We start from the raw sequence: 23,084 nt of genomic DNA on the forward strand, positions 1-23,084 counted from the left end.
AACAAAAACCAAAGCACAGCAATTCTCATGCTTTCCACTTTGGGTAAGATGCCTTCTTTTTGGAAAAGGGGAAGATCCTTCTATCGACAACACCCCAAGTTGCCGCCTTCCCTGAAGCATACTCTGTTTCTACAGCTATGGTTCTCAGAACAAGCACTGCCTTGGACTAGACAGCATGTCATGGAATGTGCAGGCAAGTGCAATCAGTGGGATGACATGAAATTTATCAGTGGAGTCATTTTAGTAATTTTGCATCACTATGGCTAAGATTTTCAAAAACAGGAGCCTAAAGTTAGGCTTCTAAATTCATAGTTAGACACCTAAATAAGTGATCTGATTTCAAAATGACTAAGGACCCAATAACTCCCATTGGCCTCAGCTGTCAACATAGTGAGTGCCTGGATAAATGGGGGAGGAGTATGTTCAGAATTGCCCAATGAGGTTTTGAAAAGATGGACACTCTCCTCTTTTAGAGAGGTTTGGAATGGTTGTAGGAGAAGGGAAAAAATATCTGTTTAAAATGGAGAGAGAGAAAAGCATTGATAACTGTACAACTTACCTTATCCCTGGCACGGAATGTGAAAAATTTAGGGAATTCCCTCTGTTTGGAAATAAAAATGATGATATCAGTCCTTCAAAAGCATTGCACACCATCTGTTCAGCCTATGGGCTATTGAGAGAAGGGACTCGGTGTGGCAGTGAAGCAGGGTGAAATCACTGCCATTACAATCTACCACGGCAAGAGCTAGCGTTGCATTACATTTTTATTTTGTAAATAAGGATGGTGGGAAGATAAAAATCCTATTGAAGTGGTTGTAGGGGCACGATAAATCAATGTAGTTTATTTTACTATTGCAGTAGATGGTTCTTGATATTTTTGTCTAATATTGGGTCTTAAAACAGATTCTAGCTAGCCAGGAGGGGATGGGGGTGGAGACAGAAGAAGTCTTGCTGGTTTCTCTCATTATTTATTATTACTATTGCAGTAGTGCCTAGGAGTCCAAGTCACAGACCACAACTCTATTGTGCCAGGCTGCTGCACAAACACAGAACAAAAAATACAGTCCCTTCCCCAGAGAATTCCTCATATTCCTAACACTGCTCATGCAGTTCCCCACCCAAGGAATAGTTTTAATGAATTTTGAGAAATTCATGAGTTCTAATAATTGACTTTAACCTCAGAGCCTAGAAAGTCTACAAGATATACTATATGTTTATTTGCTCCTCTGTTACATGTATGGAGATAATCTGTACCAAGGTCATAGGTCAAGTCCTAGGCCTTATTGCAAATCTAGAAAAAATTACCTTTCTAACACCATACAGCACAACTTTTGGCTCCTAATAAGCTAGGGCTTTGAATAGAACTGCTCACACATTTGAAATGCTCAAATAAGTAACCATTACCACAGTTTGTGCTGTTTGAAGTTTTGCTTTTACTTTAGCTTTCAATTCACTACAATGATCATAATTTTGGTTATCATCCTTCATTAAAGTGCTTGCTGTTGACTCTTTCCCATGCGGAATTCATTTTTGTATTATTAATAGGTTTTGGTGGTTCCACCATGTTCTGAGAATTGAGGACATGCTGTAAAATGAAATGATAGACATTGGAAGTGCTAATGAGAAAGACTTTCTGTATTGCTCTTTAAAACACAGTTATAATTGGAAAAAGACTACGTAAAGATGGCATCCTCATATCTACTCCCTACAGCGCCAACCCAGTGAAGTCCTTAAGCATGTGCTTAACTATAAGCACGAGTAATCCCACTCACTTCAATGGGATTACGTACATGCTAAAAGTTAAGCACGTTTACGTGCTTTGCTGGATTGAATCCTATAAGTCTTCCAAGACACATGCTCACTTTACTGATAAAAGCAAGGGCTGGTTTTTAGTTTTTAATACTGTTCACACTGCAAAGCCAGTGCCGCTACAGAAGAGTGAGTTGACTCCATTCTGGACAAGAAATAAGAAGAGTTTGGGCCAGATTTTGCAGTCACTTAAACTGGTTTTATACGGTCATAATTCCATTGACTTCAGAGTATGCTTTGAACCAATGTAAGTGAGAACAGCTTCAAGCTCTCCATTACTAACAGTGATGTCAGTGGCAGCCTGCCCTGACCCCAGGTGAAGCCTGTAGAGCTGCATAATTACAAAAATGGGCTTTTTGACTCCAAAAAATGATGAAATTTGACCTGGAGGCACAGAGAGAATAAATATGGAGTCCCACCCTGATTCTTCGAATCACAAGCACATTTTAGATATCAAGAGGAAAGAAAAACAACGTCATGCTGCCTCAGTTCAACAACTACAGCACAATGACAGGGAGAGACGAAGTTCAATCAGGAGAGATGGGCAATGGATTCATAGATTTTGAGGCCAGAAAGGACCATTAGATCATCAAGTCTGTCTGCCTGCATGACACAGGGCATAGAATTTCATCCAATTACTCCTGTACTGAGCCCAGTAATTTGCATTTGGCTCTTCCATAGTAGTCGCCTCTAGCGCTACAGAAGTTTTACCATGAAGAATCCTGTCCTTGGGATTATGGACACTACTACTTGTACCCAGGAGGTTCAGCAATCTCCTAATACAGCATATAAGGAAACAGAGTTGAGACTTCCACATTGCCTCAATATCCTCCCAAATCCCTCCCACCTGCCCCCTCTGCATGCTGCCAATTTCTCCTAACATCATCCATGCTCATTCTATCACTAATGTAATTGCTTTCGAGACATTTGACTAGTGTTGTGGGCAAATATAATAATTAAATGTGCACACACACGAAAATCCTCAGTGCTCTGGTACCAAAAACCAAAAGAGTGCTCCGTTTCCTAGGAAGAGGAATTATACCCCTGCTGTGTTCTAATCAACCAACCATCATCAAGACAATCAAAATAATTTGCCTAAATTAGCCAATCAAGACACCCTGCAAATCAGAGAATGCAAAAAGCTACAAACAGAAATCATCATAGCTGATTATTATACTAATAATCGCGTTAAAAACCTAATGAGATGAGGAAATTGGAAGCTTGCTGGAGCAACTCTCTATTACCTCAACATGCTGGGAACTAATTATATAGACTGTAATTAAAACAAAAACAACCCCAAGCCAAGCCCTGGGTAAGTTGATAGTTGGTCCAGTAACAAACTAAACAGAATAGGAGACAATAATGAAGACAGACATTTATGCAGCATCTCTCATACAAAAAGAGCCCAAACTCTGCAAACTTTTCAAACTGATCACAAGCTCTGCTGCCTCCTCTAGGTTGGACAGTGGCAGGCTTTTAATAACTCACAGCGCTACACAGCAGATCAGAACAGAGTGTGAATCCGACCATGTCTGATTTTAACTACCAAGGAATTCAGACAGGTGAAACTGACAGTTATGTTAACAAGACTCCGTTCTTCAAAAAAGGCTATGAGATTTTTAAAGATCAGAGATAATCAGGACATTGGATTTCTGACTTATTCAAACAATGGCACAACAGTGGTTGAAATCACAGATGACACTTGCTACACTAGAATGGGTTTTCACTGTAAGTCACCCATCTAAATACTGACCAAACTGGATTCTGCTTAGCTTGCAAGATCATAGCCCTGGGGCAGTACGGCTGCATTCAATCAAATATAACCTTGCAAATAAAGCTGAGTCAATGTTCATGAGAGACAGCGCGCGAGAAGGGCTTGTTTCCACTAGCATGGAAGAGGCTGCAATGGTGTCTTTGCCTGTTCACCTTCCACTCGTTACATAGAGGTAAGAGTGTGGGATAGTGTTCACAGGACTCATTCAGAACCAGTGAGGGGCAAACCTCAAAAGGTTCCCAGGATCTGTTTAGATAAGAACTCAAATATTTTCCAAATACTTCACTAATGCTTAGCAGGGCTGGGTTCCTTAGACCAGTGGTTCTCAACCAGGGGTCCGGGGCCCCCTAGGGGACCACAAGCAGGTTTCAGGGGGTCCGCCAAGCATGTCCAGCATTCGACTCGCTAGAACCCAGGCCAGAAAGCCGAAGCCCCACCACATGGGACTGCAGCGTGGGTCACTGAACCCCAGCACCTGAGGCTGAAGTCAAAGCCTGAGCAACTTAGCTTCGCAATGCCCCCTGTGGTGTGGGGCCCAGGGCAATTGCCTTGTTTACTACCCCCATATGCAGGCCCTGGCTTTTATATGCAGAGAAAGAGCTGTTGTCGCACAGCTGGGCCAGGGAGTTTTGACAGCATGTTGCAGGGGCCTCAGAAAGGAAAAAGGTTGAGAACCCCTGTCTTAGACTCCATTAGATCTCTTCACAATGCCCTGCTCTCCGTGTGTCTCTCTTCTATATGCTATTATATAGCCCACAGTGTTGTACTCAGCCCAAACTGCATAGCTCCCACCCGCTCATAGAGAATACTGTGTAATGCATTTGGGAAAGCGCGGGGATTCCATACATTGGAAGAGGCGGGCTGCATGCATCACTGTTGATTATCAAGAGATGAGATTATCAAGAGACTGGTCTTCAGAAGTCTTTTCACACAAACAGTAACTACAGGGCAGGCATACATGCGACCACACAATAAGGGCTAAATGTCCTTTGACGATTAGCAAACCTCTCAACTCTCAGCACTATAACTAGAGTGCGACTGGTACCTTTCCCTGCCTTTCTCTGGCATTTTACCAAAGTCTTACCCTGCCTTCCTGCTTGTATCAAGCCCTGGGACTAAGTAAAAGTTGGCATTCAGCTGTCATTTTACCTTGGAATAGGGAAAAAAGAAAACAGTGACATGCCTGTAACTCTAATTACAATATTTATTAACTGAAACCTAGATAACAAGAATGCATTCACCCATTCAGAGGTGCACAATGTAAGGGTGAAGCACTGTCTGAAGGTGTCTCTCAATGCACACATCTTTCCATTCACTGCCCACACTCCTGCCCATTTAAGCTGATAACTCACAAACTGGCTGAACTTTTACTAGTTGTACGTGCCGGGAACTAGTGGCCTTAGACAGATAATAAATATTGCTTTCTTCTGTAGCTGACTCTTTAGGGGTTGTTTGGTTTTGTTTTAATAGAAGCTGCCCTTTGTTTAAAGCTTTTGGGGGAAATTAAAATTCATCAGAAGCTACAGCTTTTAAACTATATTTAAATTCACTGGCTCTAGCAATAAATCAGTGAATTCTAGTACGTTTAAGAGAGACCAGCGCACGCGCACACACGTACTTTGAAAGGATAGGATTTAGTCATATAAAATAATACTTGCATGTCTAGGGGCTGATTGTGGGTCCAATCCAATTCCAGCTGAAGTCAGTGTAAATTTTGCCATTGACTTAATGGGAGTTGGACTGGGCCCTTACACACCAAACGCAAAGAGGCAGACCCTCCTCTGGCACTATGACCATTTACACCAGCTGAGGATTTGCCCTAGGATCTGGGTGCACATTTAAAAAAACAGAGCCCCTCACATAAAAGAGGCATTGCTGAGGCAGTGTCCAATTCCCATAACTATCACAGTTGAGGAATGATCATTAGAATGATTTGTTAATCCAGAATAATGGATGAAAATGCCAAATCCAGTGCCCCTCTCTTAACCCGCATCCCAGCTCTCCAAGTTCTTGAAGGACTCTTCTATTCTTCCCCAGCTTTCTGATCCCCACCAGCAAGCCACAGCATTCATTCACAGCCTCTCATATTCCATCCCCCCAAGTATCAATTTTATTCTCTAAACTCCTGATTCTTCTTTCTAAAGCCTGAGGTTCTATGCTCAAACACCCCACACTTCTCCTACGATTCCAGTTTCCTGTCTAAAGTCACTGACTGACATACATCTGTATATACTGTCATAAGATAGGTTTCTGCCATCAATAAACTGGGGGAAGTAATTCAGTTTGCAGCATTTCCTAAAGCATTTTGGAAAGCTTTTGCTTCTTTAGCCTGGAAGATAAACTCCCCTATTACTCTGTAGAGAAGAACCAATGATGCTAACTCAGGGATAAGGAAAATATTCCTAGTACTAGATATTTCTAAAGGAAAAAGCAGAGGGTCTGTGAAGCATTTCGCTAGCATAGCCCACAAAGGCTCACCTCATTAAAATAAAGTTGGTAGCAGAAACTGAATGATCCAACTGGCAAAGTAGAAAATTTCTGAATAGTGTGAGTGCTGCAAGCAGATACCCAAGGGGAATTTATTAGCCACTGTTATTAAATTGGCATATATAAAAATGTATTTTTAAAAATAGCTACAATGAGACACTTTAGTGTGTGATTCATGGTGTATTAACATCTTACAATATTGATCGTACCTGGCCTTCAGCTTCGCGTCTGACAACATACTACCTCTGGATTATAATTCAGCCTCCTTCATTGTTTGTGTGGTGTACATTCTATTCAATACACAGCTATAATTCCCAAGTGAAGCTACCCAAGCTTATCGTGAAAATAACAGGAAGCTTGCTGAACAACTATTATTGCTGATATTGGAATGTATTTCCCATATTGGGCTCTATGCATCTGACTGCGTTTCTTGCACACTCAGTACTCCCATTAATTTCAGGAGGGGTTGAGTGGATACACAAGAGGGAAAGAAAAGCTGGCTTGTGCCCCACATAGTCCTCTTGAGAGCAGGAATCAAACTAGCCGTCGCTGAAGTTGAAGCACGGCGGAAGGGAGAGCTGCCTAGTGGTTTCAGCAGCAGACTGGGTGCTGACAATCCAGAGTTCTACAAATGGCTCTGTCATTGTGTGAACTTTGGCAAGTCATTTTACTGGTCCCTTTCTGGGTTTATCTGTAGAGCTGGTAAGGAGCTGGGAGACCCTTGAATAATATATATAATATTTTTATGTTGTAAAAGAACATTAGAATAACTAAGGCCAACCTAGATTATATGGGTGCATATTCAGCCAGGTGTATAAATTACTAAGTATAATAAGCATGAGAGTAGCCCCCCTGAAGTCAATAGAATTACTCACGTGCTTAAAGTTAGTCACATGCCTAAGTACCTATGTAAAGTTAGTCACGTGCCTAAGCATTGAGCACATGCCAACTAATCAGTCAGGACCATGGGGTTGGATTTAAATAGCTCACTAAAGAGTCAAATCTTCTTCTCCTTACTCATTCATAATGACTAGAATCACTTTATTTCCATGAACTGAAAAGAGGAGTTGAAGGCAAAATTATCTTGATTTTTTTTTCTTTTTACTTACATGAAATCTTTGATCCACCTCATAGTTGACCTGTTTCCTGAAATCCTTACAAATGAAACAGAGAAAGACGGGGAGGGGGAGGGAGAGGAAGAGCAGAAGAAAGCTAGTAATTAGTACTAAAATCAAAAATAAATTAAGACAAGATTACAAGTGACACACAGATTTTTTTTTTTGTAATTGTCAATTAATTTTCTTAAGCGAATTCACTGAAACAGTCTCAGTTTTAGAGAATGAAGGCAACAAAAAGCAGAACTAAAACGCTAGTAAATGCAATTTTTAATCTGAAAAATATTAAGATTATAATTTCATTATGAACTACAAATAAAAAGCTTCCGGGCATCAGGGGAGATGTCAAAATACCTTTTGTGCTACAAGGAACGTCAGCCTTCGAATCCCATGATCAATCAGGACTGATTTCTGTAAAAGGGAAGGACAGCAAACAGGAGAACTGGTTTAACAGAAAAGAAACATAAGACTCAAATCTGGATGACATCTTCTAAGGACTGGTAATGGGTGAGAAAGCTTTCTGCCTCTAAACTGCAGACTCACAATCCAGCCCAGCTTGGTGGTGACTGAAAGTTCTTATCAGATGGTTGCTTAGCAGCACCTGTGAGCAAATGCAATAGTCTCAGTCCCTTCTGAGTGGAGAAGAATCCATATAACAACCACATTTGGCACCATCTGGGAAACTTCTTATCTATCTCAGCAGGGAATTAATTGTTCAGGAAATACTCTTACCAGCAGAGGGGTTACTTAGATCATAAACTTTTTGGGGGAAGGGACCATCTTTTTGTTCAGTGTTTGTACAGCACCTAGCACAGTGGGGTTCTGGTCCATGACTTGGGGTCCTAGACTTTATGGTAATAAAAATAATCATAATAATATGGGGTTCAAGCAGTCTTCTTGGCCAAGGTTAAAACTGAGCTTGCAAATCCAGAGGAATTAACCTACAACACCGGTCTCAGGAGGTAGGGGAAACTTTCTGCATTGGTGAGGAAAACCACATTACAACAATCTAAAGTGGCATGAGTATTCATGATTAAATACAGTGCCATGAACTTGCATGGCATGTTCAGATATAAAAAAACATAGTAAGCTCTTTGAGACAGCCCAAAAGTGCTGGCTTTGTTTTGGGTTCGTACAGCACCTAGCACTATGGGTTCCTGGTCCGTGGCTGGGGCTCCAAGGTGCTATGATAAACAAACAAACAAAAAACAACAGTACCCTGCCCTAAAGGCTTCGGCTGCGACAGGTCCAGGCCTATGAACCCTTGCTCAGAAGGGTAGCACTTACTCATGCAAATAATCAGTGGAGTGATTCACCTCAGGAAAGACTACTCGGGTTTGAAGGATGGGGCCTTAATTTAGATGGTATAAGATTCCATTGTGAGTGGGAAGAAGAGAAAGACACAAAATCATCCTGTTTGGATTGTTTAGGCTCCTGGGCTTGGAAATATTTTAACATATCTAAAGTGTTCATATTTTATAATGTTGGCATAGGCAGTGGTGGGGACACACATATTATTAATTATTTGTATCGGGGTAGTATCTAGAGGTCATGGACCCATTGTGCTAGACAATGGACAAACAGCAGAGGAAGGCAGCCAACAGACTTCAGTTTCTGAGGAAGCAAGGAGAATGAGGAAGCTTGGTGCATGGGAGGGCATTTCTTTTACTGGCTCCTGATTCAGGAAATCACTTAAGCACGTGCTTGAAGTCTGATAAGTACATGCTTAAAGCCCCATTGAAGTAAGTGCTGTCCTGAAAAGGGATGGTTTCCTGAATTGGGGCCATACAGGGTTACATGGAAAAAGATAAGACGACATAACAAGGAACAGAAGACAAAGGATTCAGTATGGCAGGAGCAGAAAATAAAGGCTTTTTTTAAAAAAAATAGACTGGCCCAAATCTATCCTTAGTGTAACTTTACTGAGCTGAATGGAGCCACGCTGCAGATGAATGCTTCCCATGATGTTTATGCCCACTGTCCCTTTTAAACAAGTTTAGATCTCTCTGTCATTTTTGTCCTGTTTCTACTTTCTCTCCCCACCCTCTTTTTCGAATTTAAAAACAAAAAAGGAGAATGAAAAGGGAAAGAAAGCCTCAGCATGGCCAAGAACAAACCCACCCCTTCTGGCTTGGACTGAAATGTTTTACTAAGGTTAAGCCCTTCGAAAACGAGCATCAGGGACTACATTCCTGGCAAAGGAAGAAAATAACTTTAATAATGCCATGATTTACAAAGCAAAAATTGTTATTGCTTTTAAAATTCCACAAGTGGCAGACAATAACAGCATAGCAACAGGATTCTGATTACATTGTAATAATGTAGGTCTCACAGCAAGTCCACAGCTATTACCGAGCGATTAGGCAACAGTACCTGGAGAAACTCCATTTAAACTGACTGCCTCAATCTCCTCCACAAGTCATTTACAAGTATATGATCCTAATTTCTATTAAAAAAAACCACACACAACATGCTGGGACTGGAAGATTATTTGGACAATTTGGATCAACCTATATGATAGTTTAATGTGTTTTTTTTTTTTTTAATTTCTTTTCTTTTTTCCTTCCATAAAACGCCTGGAGCACAATCATGCAAATGAAAAACAAAACTAGTTTCGCTTTACTTTTTAAAAGAGACAGTTAAATTCTGAATTGGACTGGACAAGCACAGGGTTTCTTATAAGCTTCCAGTTCACTAGTCTTTCTGTATGGACAGGACAGTTGTATTGTGCACAGTAGAAGAGTGTTCGATCATACCTAATGGCTCTAACACTGCTATAACCTCAAAAATCACACACACATTATGCTCAAATAAATGTGTTAGTCTTTAAGGTGCCACAAGTCCTCCTTTTCCTTTTGCGAATACAGACTAATATGGCTGCTACTCTGAAACACACATTATACATCTCACAGGAAACACCTGACTTATTTTTGCAGCCCCTTTGCCATCTCCCAGTAGGGAGCAGGAGTTAGAGATTGCACTCCTCACAATCCCTCCCAAGGCCACTTCAGTGCATCATGGATTTAGCAGGATCTCCATGCATGATGGGATATTCACCTGGGAAGACAGGAGAGGGGTTTTCCAGGTCGGGCAAAGGGGAAGCTAAGGTCCACTCTAGAGAGAAAGGGCAGAATACAGAGATGCAGCTGCTAACTAATGTTAGCTCAGGAGTGACCACAAGTGTAGAATCTGGTTCCTCGCTAAAAGTTAAAGGGCACCCCCTGCTCTCGGAAGGGAGAAGCCAAATTTACTGATCAGGTAGTGCCAAAGAAACAAACAATGGAGATGTAGATATTATGCCAACAAAAGCTACAGATTTCGATAAGATTTAGAATGTCATGACACATGCACCATTTATTTGAGGTCATCTCAGACATTTCTGTTACACTGTCCTTCCCTATGTCAACCTGAACTGCGTCAAATAACTGTCATTGTATCTTGCTCCTTCAGATCCCAGATAAATATCAACACTTCACCTGACTCATTTAAAACTATAAGTTTCTTTTTGGTTTTTGTTGGGTAAATGCAAGACTCTTTAGCTGATGGATTAGGATACACCATAAGGCAACACAAAGGGTGCTCTGTTGTTCAGTTCCTTCCCCAGAGACTCCAGGAAACTGTAGCTACATCCAATTAGAGAAATAATACTGTTTTAGATTAGATAAATTAAGGATTTAACTGTTCTGTTTATATATTTATTTTGCAAGATACCTGGGAAATGCAGACTTCTTCCCAAGGGAAAATGTCTCCCCTAGTGGGTCACAATAATACTGGCGAGTAGGTTCACTCTAAACTGCTATTCACCTTGCTTTGTGTGAAGTCCCTGAACATGGCCGCCAACCCATCATCATCAATGTCACAGTCGGTCTTAATGGCAATGTTCAGTATGTGAATGGGCTCCTCTCGGGCACTCTGTAATTTAAAGAAAGCAAGCCTAATAAATAAATTATTAACAACAAGAAGAGGAACGTTATATTTATATAACCTCTCTATCTGAGGGGATCCCCAAGTACATATACACCACCAATAAATGCAGCTAGCTCTGGGGAAGAGGCTGGCATGCTGAACCAAAGTACAGGAAGGGGAATTCTTAATCTAGAAAAACTATGGAAACCCCTGCCCTTACAAACACTACTATGGGATATTTAAATGTCCACCCACAGCAGGCTGGAGCTTCATTTTGAAGTTCTCCTCAAGGCTGATGCACACTAAACTGCTTTGGCAGATAACACTGGTTTCAAATGGATTTTGGGGGCACAAGGAATGCAGAATAAGGTCCTTTGTATGTATGTAGCATTACTACAGTGTCTTTGTAGGACATATGGAGAATTTTAGCACCAAGGGAGGCCATAAAATTAAAAAGGGGAGCAAAGTTCACTGCATGGAAACGAAGCAGCATGTCTTCATGGCTACAGTGCAATAGGATATTATGGTAGCTCAGCTAAAACCGAGCCATGAAAAGTAACACACTTAATATTCAAGAACTTGCAATTAAACTCTCACAAACTGGATACTGATCAACAGAAAACTATACTTGGTTAGGTGTGGACGGCACGGGTGTGGGGGGAGGAAAGAGCATGTAAGGAAGTAGTTATGGCGGAGATAAATCCTTGTCCCATATTATCTACCCTACAAACAGACATCAGGAACAATGGACTGATTTGAAACCAACCCTTGTAATGATATGCTCCATATCAGAGCTTCCAGTCTGCTACAGGTACTGTGGAGCAGCTGCCTGTCCCTCTAAGGAGAGTGCCTCTTGCATCACTAACCATTACCAACCAGCTGTTTCCTCTGAACCCTTTCTCTACGCCAGTTTGAAAACCCGGGGACTCCTCTCACCTTTCCTCCCCAGAGTCCGCACAGAAAGCGGAACAGAGGGAAGAGAACAGGATATGAAAAACTAAATGCCACAGTGGTGTCCTAAATGGGGGTGAAGCAGAATACTAATGAAGGTCAGACCACAAGAAAGGGTTCAAATACTCTGACTTAACCTTCCTATACCCGTACAAGGTCAGGTTCCACTGCCATGGGGCCAAATGCTCTGTCACACCACTGTAAATCCAGAGTCACTCCACTGACTTTAAAGAAGTGATTCTGGATTTACTCTGACGTAACCAAGAAAAAAAATCTGCCCCATGGTTAGAATGGACGAGGGAAAAAGCCCAATGATTCAAGTTGTTCTGAACCCCCTACAGCAGAAAAACAAACTAGATACTACTCCTACTCCCACCAACGTGAACAAAACTTCCACCGAAGTCAGCAAAACAGGTTTAGTCCAGAGTGTGCAATCACCATGGAAAAACGCACTTTCTATCCCTGTAACATGCAAGGAACCTGGGAAGAAGGAAATACCGTACCTTATCCTCATCATACAAGGAAGTGTGGCCAGCTTCAGGAAAGGTTGGGCTTTGGGGAGGCGAGTCACAGAAGCAACCCATCACTTCATCAAAGATTCTGAAACACGTCGAAGAAATGCTAGTCATAAATAAACTACTCACAACCCAACGGCACCAAAAGCACACTCAGTCACCCTACCAATACCATCTTCATGGGGTGGAGAAAAAGTCATTCCTCCCCTCTGCAGACTTCAGAGCTGACTAAATGGAAACATTGTCCAGTACGAGAGCTAAAAATCAGGAGGTGGACTTGGTTTAAACTTCAAAGAAAGCAAGCAAGCGAGCTAGCTATATTTTTTAATATATAAGCTGCTAGTGTCCATATCATCATTCTTGAGGTTACAGAGGAAAGCCTGAGATGAGAGCCCTGACAGCCCAATGTAATTGCCCCTCTCCCTGGGGTAATGCATCAGTATACATCAAGAGATAGATACTGAATGCATTTAATCAAAAGATGTATCATCTCTTGTGCGGTTTATTCTAGTGTTCTGTTTCATTTCTCCTGACATTTCACTCATCACGTCACAGGTGGCTTCTTCTGCTCTTGGCTCAGAATCTGGGCTTTTTCTTTGTTTGTTTCATAATACATGGGGGCCAAAACATCCTGACTGCACAGATGAAATGGTGGTGCAACGCCCCCACAAGAAGAGACTATGATTCTTCCACCCCCGTCATGGGGAGCATGCAGATGTAAGATTTCTGATGGGTGTTGGGGTGAGTGTTGTGGAAAATTCATAGGCTCTGCTTGTGGGGGCTTTCCAATCTTTTGCTAAGTCCAGAAGGTTTAAGACCAGACATATGTGCGTGCACAAAGACATACACCCAATGTTGGGAAGAAGGGCTCAATTCCAATAAGCATTTAAAAGTTCAGATGCTTATGGGAACCTTGACTCTGCAAAAATGCAAAATTTTGGTCAGAGGCAATCAGTTCTTGTAGTATTTTGGAACTTCCAGTTATTCCAGCCAGACAACTAGGGGTGGGGAACCCAAACACTTGGCAATCTTGGAACTTCTATGAAAGCTTCGAGTGTCATACTAAAAACAGATAAAGACTATGACCGATCCCATTTAACCGCCCCCAAAACTATCCTGGCAAACGCACACACAGAGAAATCAGTACCCATATCCTTACCTGACAAACTCTTCAAAAGTCCGGAAGGAGACCATTCCGCCCATCCGCTGGCACGGTGGGGTGAATGAGTTGTCCAGCAGCACATCACTCACACTTGCTACATGGACCATCCCGTAATGATTGAGGTTGGAGGAAAAGGACATTCTAAATGGCAATTCAAGCAGAGCTTTATTAGTGGATTGGATGAGGAGGGAACAAGGTAAGGTTTTTTATTTGTTTTGTAATTGTTTGAAATGCTGAAATGTATACAGTTCAGTAGAACTAGACTGCGGTCAAATTAACCCTTTCACTACTGGGGTGGTAAACCTGTTCTGCTACCTTTACCCAGTCACCAAAACGTGCACATGGTACCCTTAGTAACACAACTGTGTTCTACCTGGACCCACTTGAGACGAAGCAGCAGCCAAGGGTTAAGAAATATCATTATTCCCTTTTAAAAAAATATTTCTTAAGAGAAAAAGAATTGAGCTTACAACTGAATTATGACTATGCGATGCCAAAGGCATTTTTCTCCTGTACTATGCTATGTGTTACAGATGAAACGTTCACAGATAAACACAAGAATAATTCTTGGTTATGGCATTTGAAAGGTTTAGTAAATCTTTACAAACACCATCAAAAACATCTTTTTTTTAAAAAAAACAAACACCTTTAAATTAGACACTTGCTATACTCTTGGCTTCAGTAATCAGACTCCCAACCCCATCCCCTTTTTCAAATCTTTTCGGTAAGCTTACAAGCACTTCCATCCCACCTTACACTATCTCAGGCTCCCACAGAAGGTATAGTGACTTCTCTAGAATGCAGTATTGGGACCCAGGGTCTCACACATGCTCACACTTGCTTTCATATGCTAAACACAGTCTTATTTCAGTGCCTTCCACTTAATTCAATCAATGATAAATCTGGTCCTCTTTCTAATTTGACCAATTCTTCAGCAACAAAACCTCTTTGCATTAAGTTCAACACAACTTCCACCCTGTCGCTTTGATTGGTTTTGACTGCCTGAAAGCAGGACTGCTGAATAATTCAAACAACTGGCTATGGAATGCACCCTTTTTAAGGCAAGGGGACAATGAAAAGGCAGGAAGAGCCAAGACAAACAGAAGCTGTCTTGATCAGACACTGTGATTGATATAATAAGCACCACTATGTGCTCTGCAAGTGATGAGATGCACCCCGGTGATGATATTGCTCATAAAGAAGGGCCAATTTCTTATATTAATAAGGGCGATAGGAACAGACTGGAATGAAATAAGAGGAAAAAACTACATAACAGACTTCCATTTAGCGAAAGAACGGTTAATCTTAACTGATCAACATTATTATCCGCCAAGGGTCTGATCCTGTACATAAGGGCTTGTCTACATGCTGCATTAGTCCACACTAGAGGGGATGTAAATTTTAGTTTGCACTAACTGACCTGTGTGGACCCGGCTGGCAAGCACAAGAACTTTCCTAGTGTGCATTAATGTAGCCCTGGTTTAAACAGTACTACAAAACTTTTAGTGCATACCAGAAGGATCCACATGGGCCAGCTAGTGTTCAACATGTGAAAATTTACACTCCACTGGTGCCTGCTAAAGCACTGTGTAGACCAGTGGTGGGTAACCTGCGGCCCATGGGCCGCATGTGACCCATCAGGGTAATCTGATTGTGGGCCGCGAGATACTTTGCTGATGTTGACCGTCCGCAGGCACAGCCCCCTGCAGTTCGCCATACCCAGCCAGTGGGAGCTGCAGGAAGCGGTGGGCCGCAGGGACGTGCTAGCTTCCCGCAGCTCCCATAGGCCTGGAACGGTGCACCGCGGCCACTGGGAGCTGTGGGGGGCCATGCCTACGGATGGTCAACGTCAGCAAAATGTCTCGTGGCCCACAATCAGATTACCCTAATGGGCCACGGGTTGCCCACCACTGTAGACCAACCCACAGAGTCAGGATCACATTTCCCACAGAATTTAATGGGAACAAATTGGGCCCTAAAAGCCTATCCCCATGGTAGTTAATACAGCTATCAAAAAGGTATTTAATCTTTTGTCGGGACTTGTTACCTCAAAGAGAGGGTTGGTAGAAAAAGCCACTCACGCTATGAATGAAGTGAGTCCTATGAAAACTAGCTATGTATGCTCTCACTATCAACTGGGATCTGTTTTTCCCTGTTCGGTAACAAATTCCCAGTAAATCTTTTTATACAAACTTTTCACTTCTTCATGATGGTCTGCTGCTGAATAATCAGAATTCATTCAGGGATCAAGTTTCCAAAGCCACTCTGTCTTTTACCCCACTACATTATATGGTATGGATTATACATTGGCTCTAAAGAGATACCTTACTGCTGGGTATCAACTGGTCACATCCATGACAAGGAAAGTGTTTAATACCATTCTCTTTCATTCACCCAAATGTTCAGGAAGGTATTTGCTAAAGTAAGTGTCTGATTTTATACTTGTGCCACTTCAGGGGCCCTGAATCAGCAAATCTCTTAAGCACATGCTCTCTTAAGCACATGCTCACTTTAAGCATGTGAATAGTCCCACTGAAGTCAAGCACAGGCTTAATTGCTTTGCTGGATCAGGCCTCAACTGTACAGCAGGAAAAAATAAAGGGCCCAATAGAGCAACATGCAGAACTCCTGTTGGCCACACAGGAGCAGGACCAAAATACCAAACGATAGATTCCCAGTGCTGCTTAATACACAAGTTTAGAAGTTTTCCTTTTTTTAAAATGCACAGAATTTAACAAACACATCCTCGAAGAAAATGTTCTAAGTGCAATGATAAAAAGTTTAAAGTACCAAAAATCTGAACAGCTTGCTCTACCTTTGAAACAACTTTAGGATTTTGCAACTAATCTCAGATCAGGAATCAGAAAGCTTTCAAACTTGTATACCATTTTTCCTAGACATGTTTATAAGCCGTAATAAATTGTAGGCATTTGAGTTTTGAAATAGCACAGATTTTCAGGCCACCTGTCTTCACGTACATTTCTTACCACTAACATAACAATGTGAAAAAGTATCAAATATTTTTGATTATTATTCAAAACCACAAACATTTTTGGACTGAGAAATGGGGGAAAAATGAAGTATCCAAAATAAAACAAAAACATGCTGTCAGCTGATTAAGGTGTACTTTCATCGACTGGGTGAGAGGCGATGGATGTGCTATAGTGCATCCGCAAATTCTAAGCCAGAGACCAGAGCAGCACTGAATACTCTTCATCTTACACATCAGGCCTTGGTTCTCCTAGAATTAGATGTCTATTTCACTGTGACACCCTATCAGAGAGTCAGTGGCTATGTTCCAAGGAGGAGGAGTTTGGAGGGGAAGTTTTCTGCTGGGATACTCATTTTATATGTCGCAGCAGGTAAGCTGAGCCCATTAGCAAATTTAGTTTTCTAGCTTGCCACATGCAAAGCTATCTTTTAAAAGTTTTGTAAAGAGCTGAAAACATGTTTAGAACAACAAAAAAGGGAGAGTACGGATAGGGAATATAGTTATGATTCAGAGGGTCCCAAGTAAGGGGTAAGGATTCCAAACAAAACATACTAAAACGTTAAATATTAGGCTACTTCTTTTCTAGTCTACCTTTCTTTTCAAACCTTAAAAGAGGAGGAGTACCATACCTGTTTAGCGTGGGGATGTTCCCTCTGTAATCAAACAACCACAGTTAGTTACAGATTGGTTAGTGAGAACACTAATAAAAGAACTGTCATTCGAGCCAATACCTAGACCAGCAACCACACATTTATATTCACGGAACCAGAATTTGTTGCACAATCAAGAAAGAGCCAATGGGATTCGGTCTCAAAAAGAAGGGACTCACTACTTGACCTAGCTTGCAGCAGCTGCTGTTGGGATGAGTGCACCAGAATGTATTTATCCACTTCAAGAAGCAAATAGCAACATATCATAGAGAACCATAGTATATTTGCAAGGTACCTTACATTTCTATAGCATAGTTCATCAGATTGTCTCATGGCACATTGCAAACATAAAGCAAGCCTCACAAGCCACAATGCAAGCACCCCCATTTGAAAGATGAGTAAACTGAAGCAGAGACAAAACAAGTGACCAGGCCACACAGCAAGTCTACAGGAAGTCCAGAAAAGGAACCCAAGTCCTGATAGCCAAGCCTTTACTTCTAACCAGTAGCCCACAAGCTGGCTCCCCACAAGTGCCAAAGAAAAAGTGAACATAGCAGGGAAGGGAACTGAAATAAATACACACACACACACACACACACAATAGCAAACTTTCAAGCTGGACACTGAAATGAACAAGCACATCTTAAGAATGGAATTTTGAAAACCCTAAAGGTTCCTATTATATCGTGCCAAACTGATTGCTGGGGTTTTCCACACATAACAGGGCTCAATGATGTGCAGGGCAGAGAAGTAATAAGGGACACATATTTCCTTGCAGTGAATGGAATGGCATGGGGCATGCAAGATACATGCATGAAAGCATGTGGCTGCATGCATATCTATGATCTGGCATTCAAAATACTAGAGAAGATGCAATTAAAAAAGCACATACACAAAAAGGGATATCCCCCTCCCTAACAATAACAGAATAATGAATGAGTACAAACTAATACCAAAACTTAGGGGACCATGTAACAGGACTCTTCAAGCTCTAGGAGACCCAGCCTCAACGTTCCCTATTACTACTTGCTATAGGTAAGACCCCATAGGACATTATGTTGAGAAGTTTAGGGGCCTGTACATTTTTCTATGGCCACAGGACAAGGTACAGTCCCTAAATCTGCATCTCCTCATGCATCCGTTTTGTTACAGGAGTGGTGCCCTCCCTATGTGGTGTTTTGCCATTGTAACATTGAACATGCACTGAATGTGACTACAAAGCAGACTGAGGTTTGGGCATGAGGATTTCCTGGGCTTATGTCTGAACAATGGAGGGGACCAGCACAAGGCAGACTCCAGCCCTACTGCTAATGGTACACAGAGGTGCACTATTCATTTTCCTCTAGAAGAGTCAGTGAAGAAGAAAGCTGTGCTGTAGAAGATGCCATTAGGACTGGCAAAGGGGCATCGGGGCACAGAGTGGCATACATTTTGTCTAGGTCAGCTGCGCAGTGTCTGTTTAATTGAAAAAAATTCTAAAGGGAACTGGATGTCGCCACACCTAGTGCACATGTTTCCGAACGCTCCCTGGAAGTCCTCACATACCTACAGGAAATGGACAGAGAAACAACTAGGTTTGAAATGACAGCAAATTGTGTGCCCCTCTCTCTCTCCCTCACAGGGAGCTCCCTGCTGCCTGGCTCTAGAATTGTTGTCAGTCCTCCCGGTATGTGGCTGAAGAGGAGATTACAGTAGGAATCTCAATGAAAAGAACACAAGATCAGTAACAAGAGACCTTAGAGCAAAGAATGATTGGTTCTCAAGTTACACATTATTCACAGTTAGAGCATGTCATGGCTGCCCAGTGTGAAGTTATAACCATGTGGTCAAAACCAAGTGAAACTGAATACACAGTAATCTAGACTATCCTAGTTGTAGCTGTCCTGAGATTTTTGGGGTGGATTTTTAAATTTATACATAATTTAATACCATAAAGGACTTTTCCGTATCACAGGTTTCAGAGTAACAGCCGTGTTAGTCTGTATTCGCAAAAAGAAAAGGAGTACTTGTGGCACCTTAGAGACTAACCAATTTATTTGAGCATAAGCTTTGCATCCGATGAAGTGAGCTGTAGCTCACGAAAGCTTATGCTCAAATAAATTGGTTAGTCTCTAAGGTGCCACAAGTACTCCTTTTCTTTTTCCATATCAGGAACTGAATTGTGCATTATTTAACATACATCAAGAGGTCAAGTTTGGGTCTTTTCAGAATCATCAGTAGTGTAAAAAGCATTATGGTGGTAATCAATCCACTTACTGGGCTGTGCTCTTGGGTTTTTAGATAGTACAGTAGGTTGAACTGTAGCCTCTGAAAACACCAGCTGCAATAGAACGTGCTGTAGGCTCAGGACTAATCCCCTGATGCTTTGCTCTTGTAACTAATACAACGAGGAGTCCTTCTGACACTTTAGAGACTAACACATTTATTTGGGCATAAGCTTTCGTGGGCTAAAACCCACTTCATCAGATGCATGGAGTGGAAAATACAGAGGCAGGTATAAATCCACAGCACAGGCAGGTATAAATCCATATGTGCTGTGGATTTATACCTGCCTCTGTATTTTCCACTCCATGCATCTGATGAAGTGGGTTTTAGCCCACGAAAGCTTATGCCCAAATAAATGTGTTAGTCTCTAAAGTGCCAGAAGGACTCCTTGCTGGTTTTGGTGATACAGACTAACACGGCTGCCCCTCTGAAACCTGTCATCTTGTAACAAAGTATCAAACACTGGGAGGCTAAAAAAAGGAACAGCTTGTGGCACATGAACTAAGTGGATAGCAGATATCTCCAGGAAAGAATCACCAAACTTCTTCACCTTGGCACCATCCCTCTTGTATTTAAAAACAAACAAAAACAAAAAACCCTCTTCTCCTAGCCGGGGGAGAGTATCTGTCTCAGTGTGAATTCAAACACCTAAGCAGGCTGGTTCACTGCATGCTTTACTGTTAGCTTGCTGCTCCTCCTCAAGCAAACACAGGCCCTTGGACCTTCCCTATGCCCTCCAGCTGAATTTGCTTCCCCCCCCATCTCTTTTTACAAGAGAGCTCCCCTCTGAAATTGATAGTAATGCATGCAAAGAGCCACCGGTTATGTCAAGCTGTGACTGAGTGCCGGTATAGGGCAATGCTTTCAAAATCAGGCAGCAAAGCAGAATCAGCAGAGGGCAGCTGAATAACCCACTTGAGGTTACTAAGAGCACAGGCGAAAGAGCCATTCAGCTGACTGTGACCAGTGGCGTTCCTCCTGTGTTCCTTCTTTTCTGCAGAAGAATCCAAATAGAAGGCGGCAGAACATGCCTTGAACCATCTGTTTTGATGGGGTTTTTCCACTACCCCCCTTTCTTTCCCCTTTCCCCTGCCACCCCCAGCATTTCAGCCAGGCTGAATCCGTTACTGAAGCCCAATTTGCATAAAACTATCATTATTCCGTTCAGTTTGTTGCCCCTTCAATAGCCCCTTTTTTGCTCTGCTGGAAGATTCTGTCCTTCCGAAACAGACAAGCCAAGGGAGCAGCAGCACATTACTGTTGCCTGCTGTCTAATTAACATCAAACCCACAGCATGAAACTACAGGGATTTACAGGTGTCCTGGAATCATTTCCCCCTTTCCCCTCCTGATATCAGCTCATCTCCCGCTACAAGGAGGGGACCTCAGGCTACCTAATGATACACTAAGAGTTCTATACTCAACTCTCCAGGCTTACACAGCTCAGGTTCCAAAAGAACATAGTTGATTTTATACCAGGAGTCAAGTGATTGATGCAAGAGGTTGTTTCAATAACATCTGAAGCCTGCAGAAAAGCTTCCATTTTGCCAGACATTCACATCTTACGAGCAGGCCACCATCAAATGATGAAGCACCAACAGTAGGGGGTGTTGGGGTTTTTTCCCCCCCAACCAGCAAGCACAATCCACCACTCTAAAAGAACACGGACGTTGGCTTCTGGTTCTTCCACAAAATGACCTACTGAACACAGCAATGCATGGTTTGCTGTGCACAACAGTTTTGACCTCTAGTTCACTAGATGGCTAAGGAGCAGACAGGCAAAAATGTCCAGGCGACACACCAAAAGACAGCAGAGCTAAGGAGAAACCATACACCACTGCAAGGCTTGAAATTAGCAGTGCTAGAAATCTCATCCTTTTCTAGGCACAGAAAGAAGTGAGAGAGAAATTTGACAAACACACAGATACAAGCAGGTTCATGAGAGATTTATATCAGGTGCCTTTGAAATGCAAACACATCTAATGACTAAGGCTAAATTATGCTCGAGAAAGCCAAAAGGTAAAAAAGACAGCAGAATGTAGCTCTAAAGAATGACTTTGGAGCTAAAGACATCCACGTGAATATATTAACAAACAGGTTACATGTAGGCAAAGTCACATGCATAGATATAGACCCCTTGCGGATACAAAATTTGTATTCGCATCCGATACACAAACATGGTCTGCAGATATCTGCATCTGTGGATATAAAGTGGATATCAGCAGATTTGCAAGGCTCTAGATATAAAATTTGGATCCGCATCCATCTGCGATCGGCAGACATGATCTGGGGATATAAAGAGGATATCCACAGATTTGCAAGGTTCAACACTTGTACATACAACCAATATATCTAAGTATGTCCTCGCCGGTGTGTGTGCATATTTATACTTTTTAATGTAGATGCTATATAGATATAGGATTTTACATGCATACATACGATGAAAAATATCTTAAGTGACTTAAGGGATTGATAAATTGGTAGCTTAAAGACCATCATCTAATAAATGCAGAGCTGAGCTCTGTTCAGCTGGCCGTACTTTAGAACAGTCTCTTAAAACTATAGTCTGCCAAATAAGGAGGTGGGCTTGTACTGATTTCATTGCATAAACACAGAAAAGTGAGGCTATACCCCCAGAACCATAACTTTCCCCCAGTGAGATTGCAAAAGCGTACTTGGATCACTTTATAAAGTGTGCTTATCAACACAATTCCTCACCACCAAAGATCTAAACCTATACCTGTAAATCACCCACCACCTCCTGGGAACTGGGCCAAAACCTCCAAAGTGTCTTTCTTCACATGACTACACCCCCGGGACATGGTCCGTGGCGTAAGCAGCCCAACCTCACCCAGGGGAGCCACATGAGGGAGAGTCCTCACTAACCCTTGGTCCATCAAACCTACCACCACCAGCACAGGAGACCAGAAACCCATTTCCAGCTGCTCATCCTGCTGTTGTAGCAGACAGAGAGGTTGGGTTCTGCTCCACCCCAAAATAAAGAGGCGAGACATTGCATTCAGCCACTGCCAAGGCAGCTGTAATGAAGAAAGCTGGAGGAAGGGAAGGGGGAGGGAAGGGGGTATGGAGAACAAAATATCTTGGGAATCACCTCATCTGACATCAGCAGTTCCCTGATTATCCTCCAGTGAAATGGGAGCTGTTGCTGGGTGAAGGGCAGTTTGGATCGGTAGTGGAAGAACAAATTGTCTGGGGGGGGGGGGGAGAAGAGGTGAGATAATTTGGGGAAATATAATTTAACTAACAACTCTGACATTTTACTTGTCACGTGTCCATTATAGGTTGTGCATCTTGTGTGTGTGGCTTGTAAAGCTTCGTAGGGCAGTGGCTGTCTGAATTTATGCTTATGCATCATCTAGCAAAAAGTTACCCCAATCCTGATTGGGGCCTTTGGGTGCTGCTGGAATATATATGTTAAACAATAAACTTCACATTTAT

The 23,084-nt window shown here is 42.1% G+C and overlaps 1 protein-coding gene across 1 annotated transcript in view; it reads right to left on the reverse strand.

The window, feature by feature from the left end:
- Nucleotides 1-23,084, reverse strand: part of ACACA (acetyl-CoA carboxylase alpha) — a 181,818-nt gene that overhangs the window by 96,659 nt on the left and 62,075 nt on the right. The window contains exons 28-34 of the mRNA XM_077836628.1: nt 17,341-17,364; nt 13,717-13,860; nt 12,546-12,642; nt 10,990-11,097; nt 7,540-7,596; nt 7,180-7,224; nt 560-601 (exon numbers count right to left, since the gene is read on the reverse strand). Coding sequence (XP_077692754.1) covers nt 560-601; nt 7,180-7,224; nt 7,540-7,596; nt 10,990-11,097; nt 12,546-12,642; nt 13,717-13,860; nt 17,341-17,364 — 517 coding nt within the window. The remainder of the gene's footprint in view (nt 1-559; nt 602-7,179; nt 7,225-7,539; nt 7,597-10,989; nt 11,098-12,545; nt 12,643-13,716; nt 13,861-17,340; nt 17,365-23,084) is intronic.

Source organism: Eretmochelys imbricata, chromosome 17 (assembly GCF_965152235.1).
Source record: "Eretmochelys imbricata isolate rEreImb1 chromosome 17, rEreImb1.hap1, whole genome shotgun sequence".
In the NCBI taxonomy this organism is placed as follows: Eukaryota; Metazoa; Chordata; order Testudines; family Cheloniidae; genus Eretmochelys; species Eretmochelys imbricata.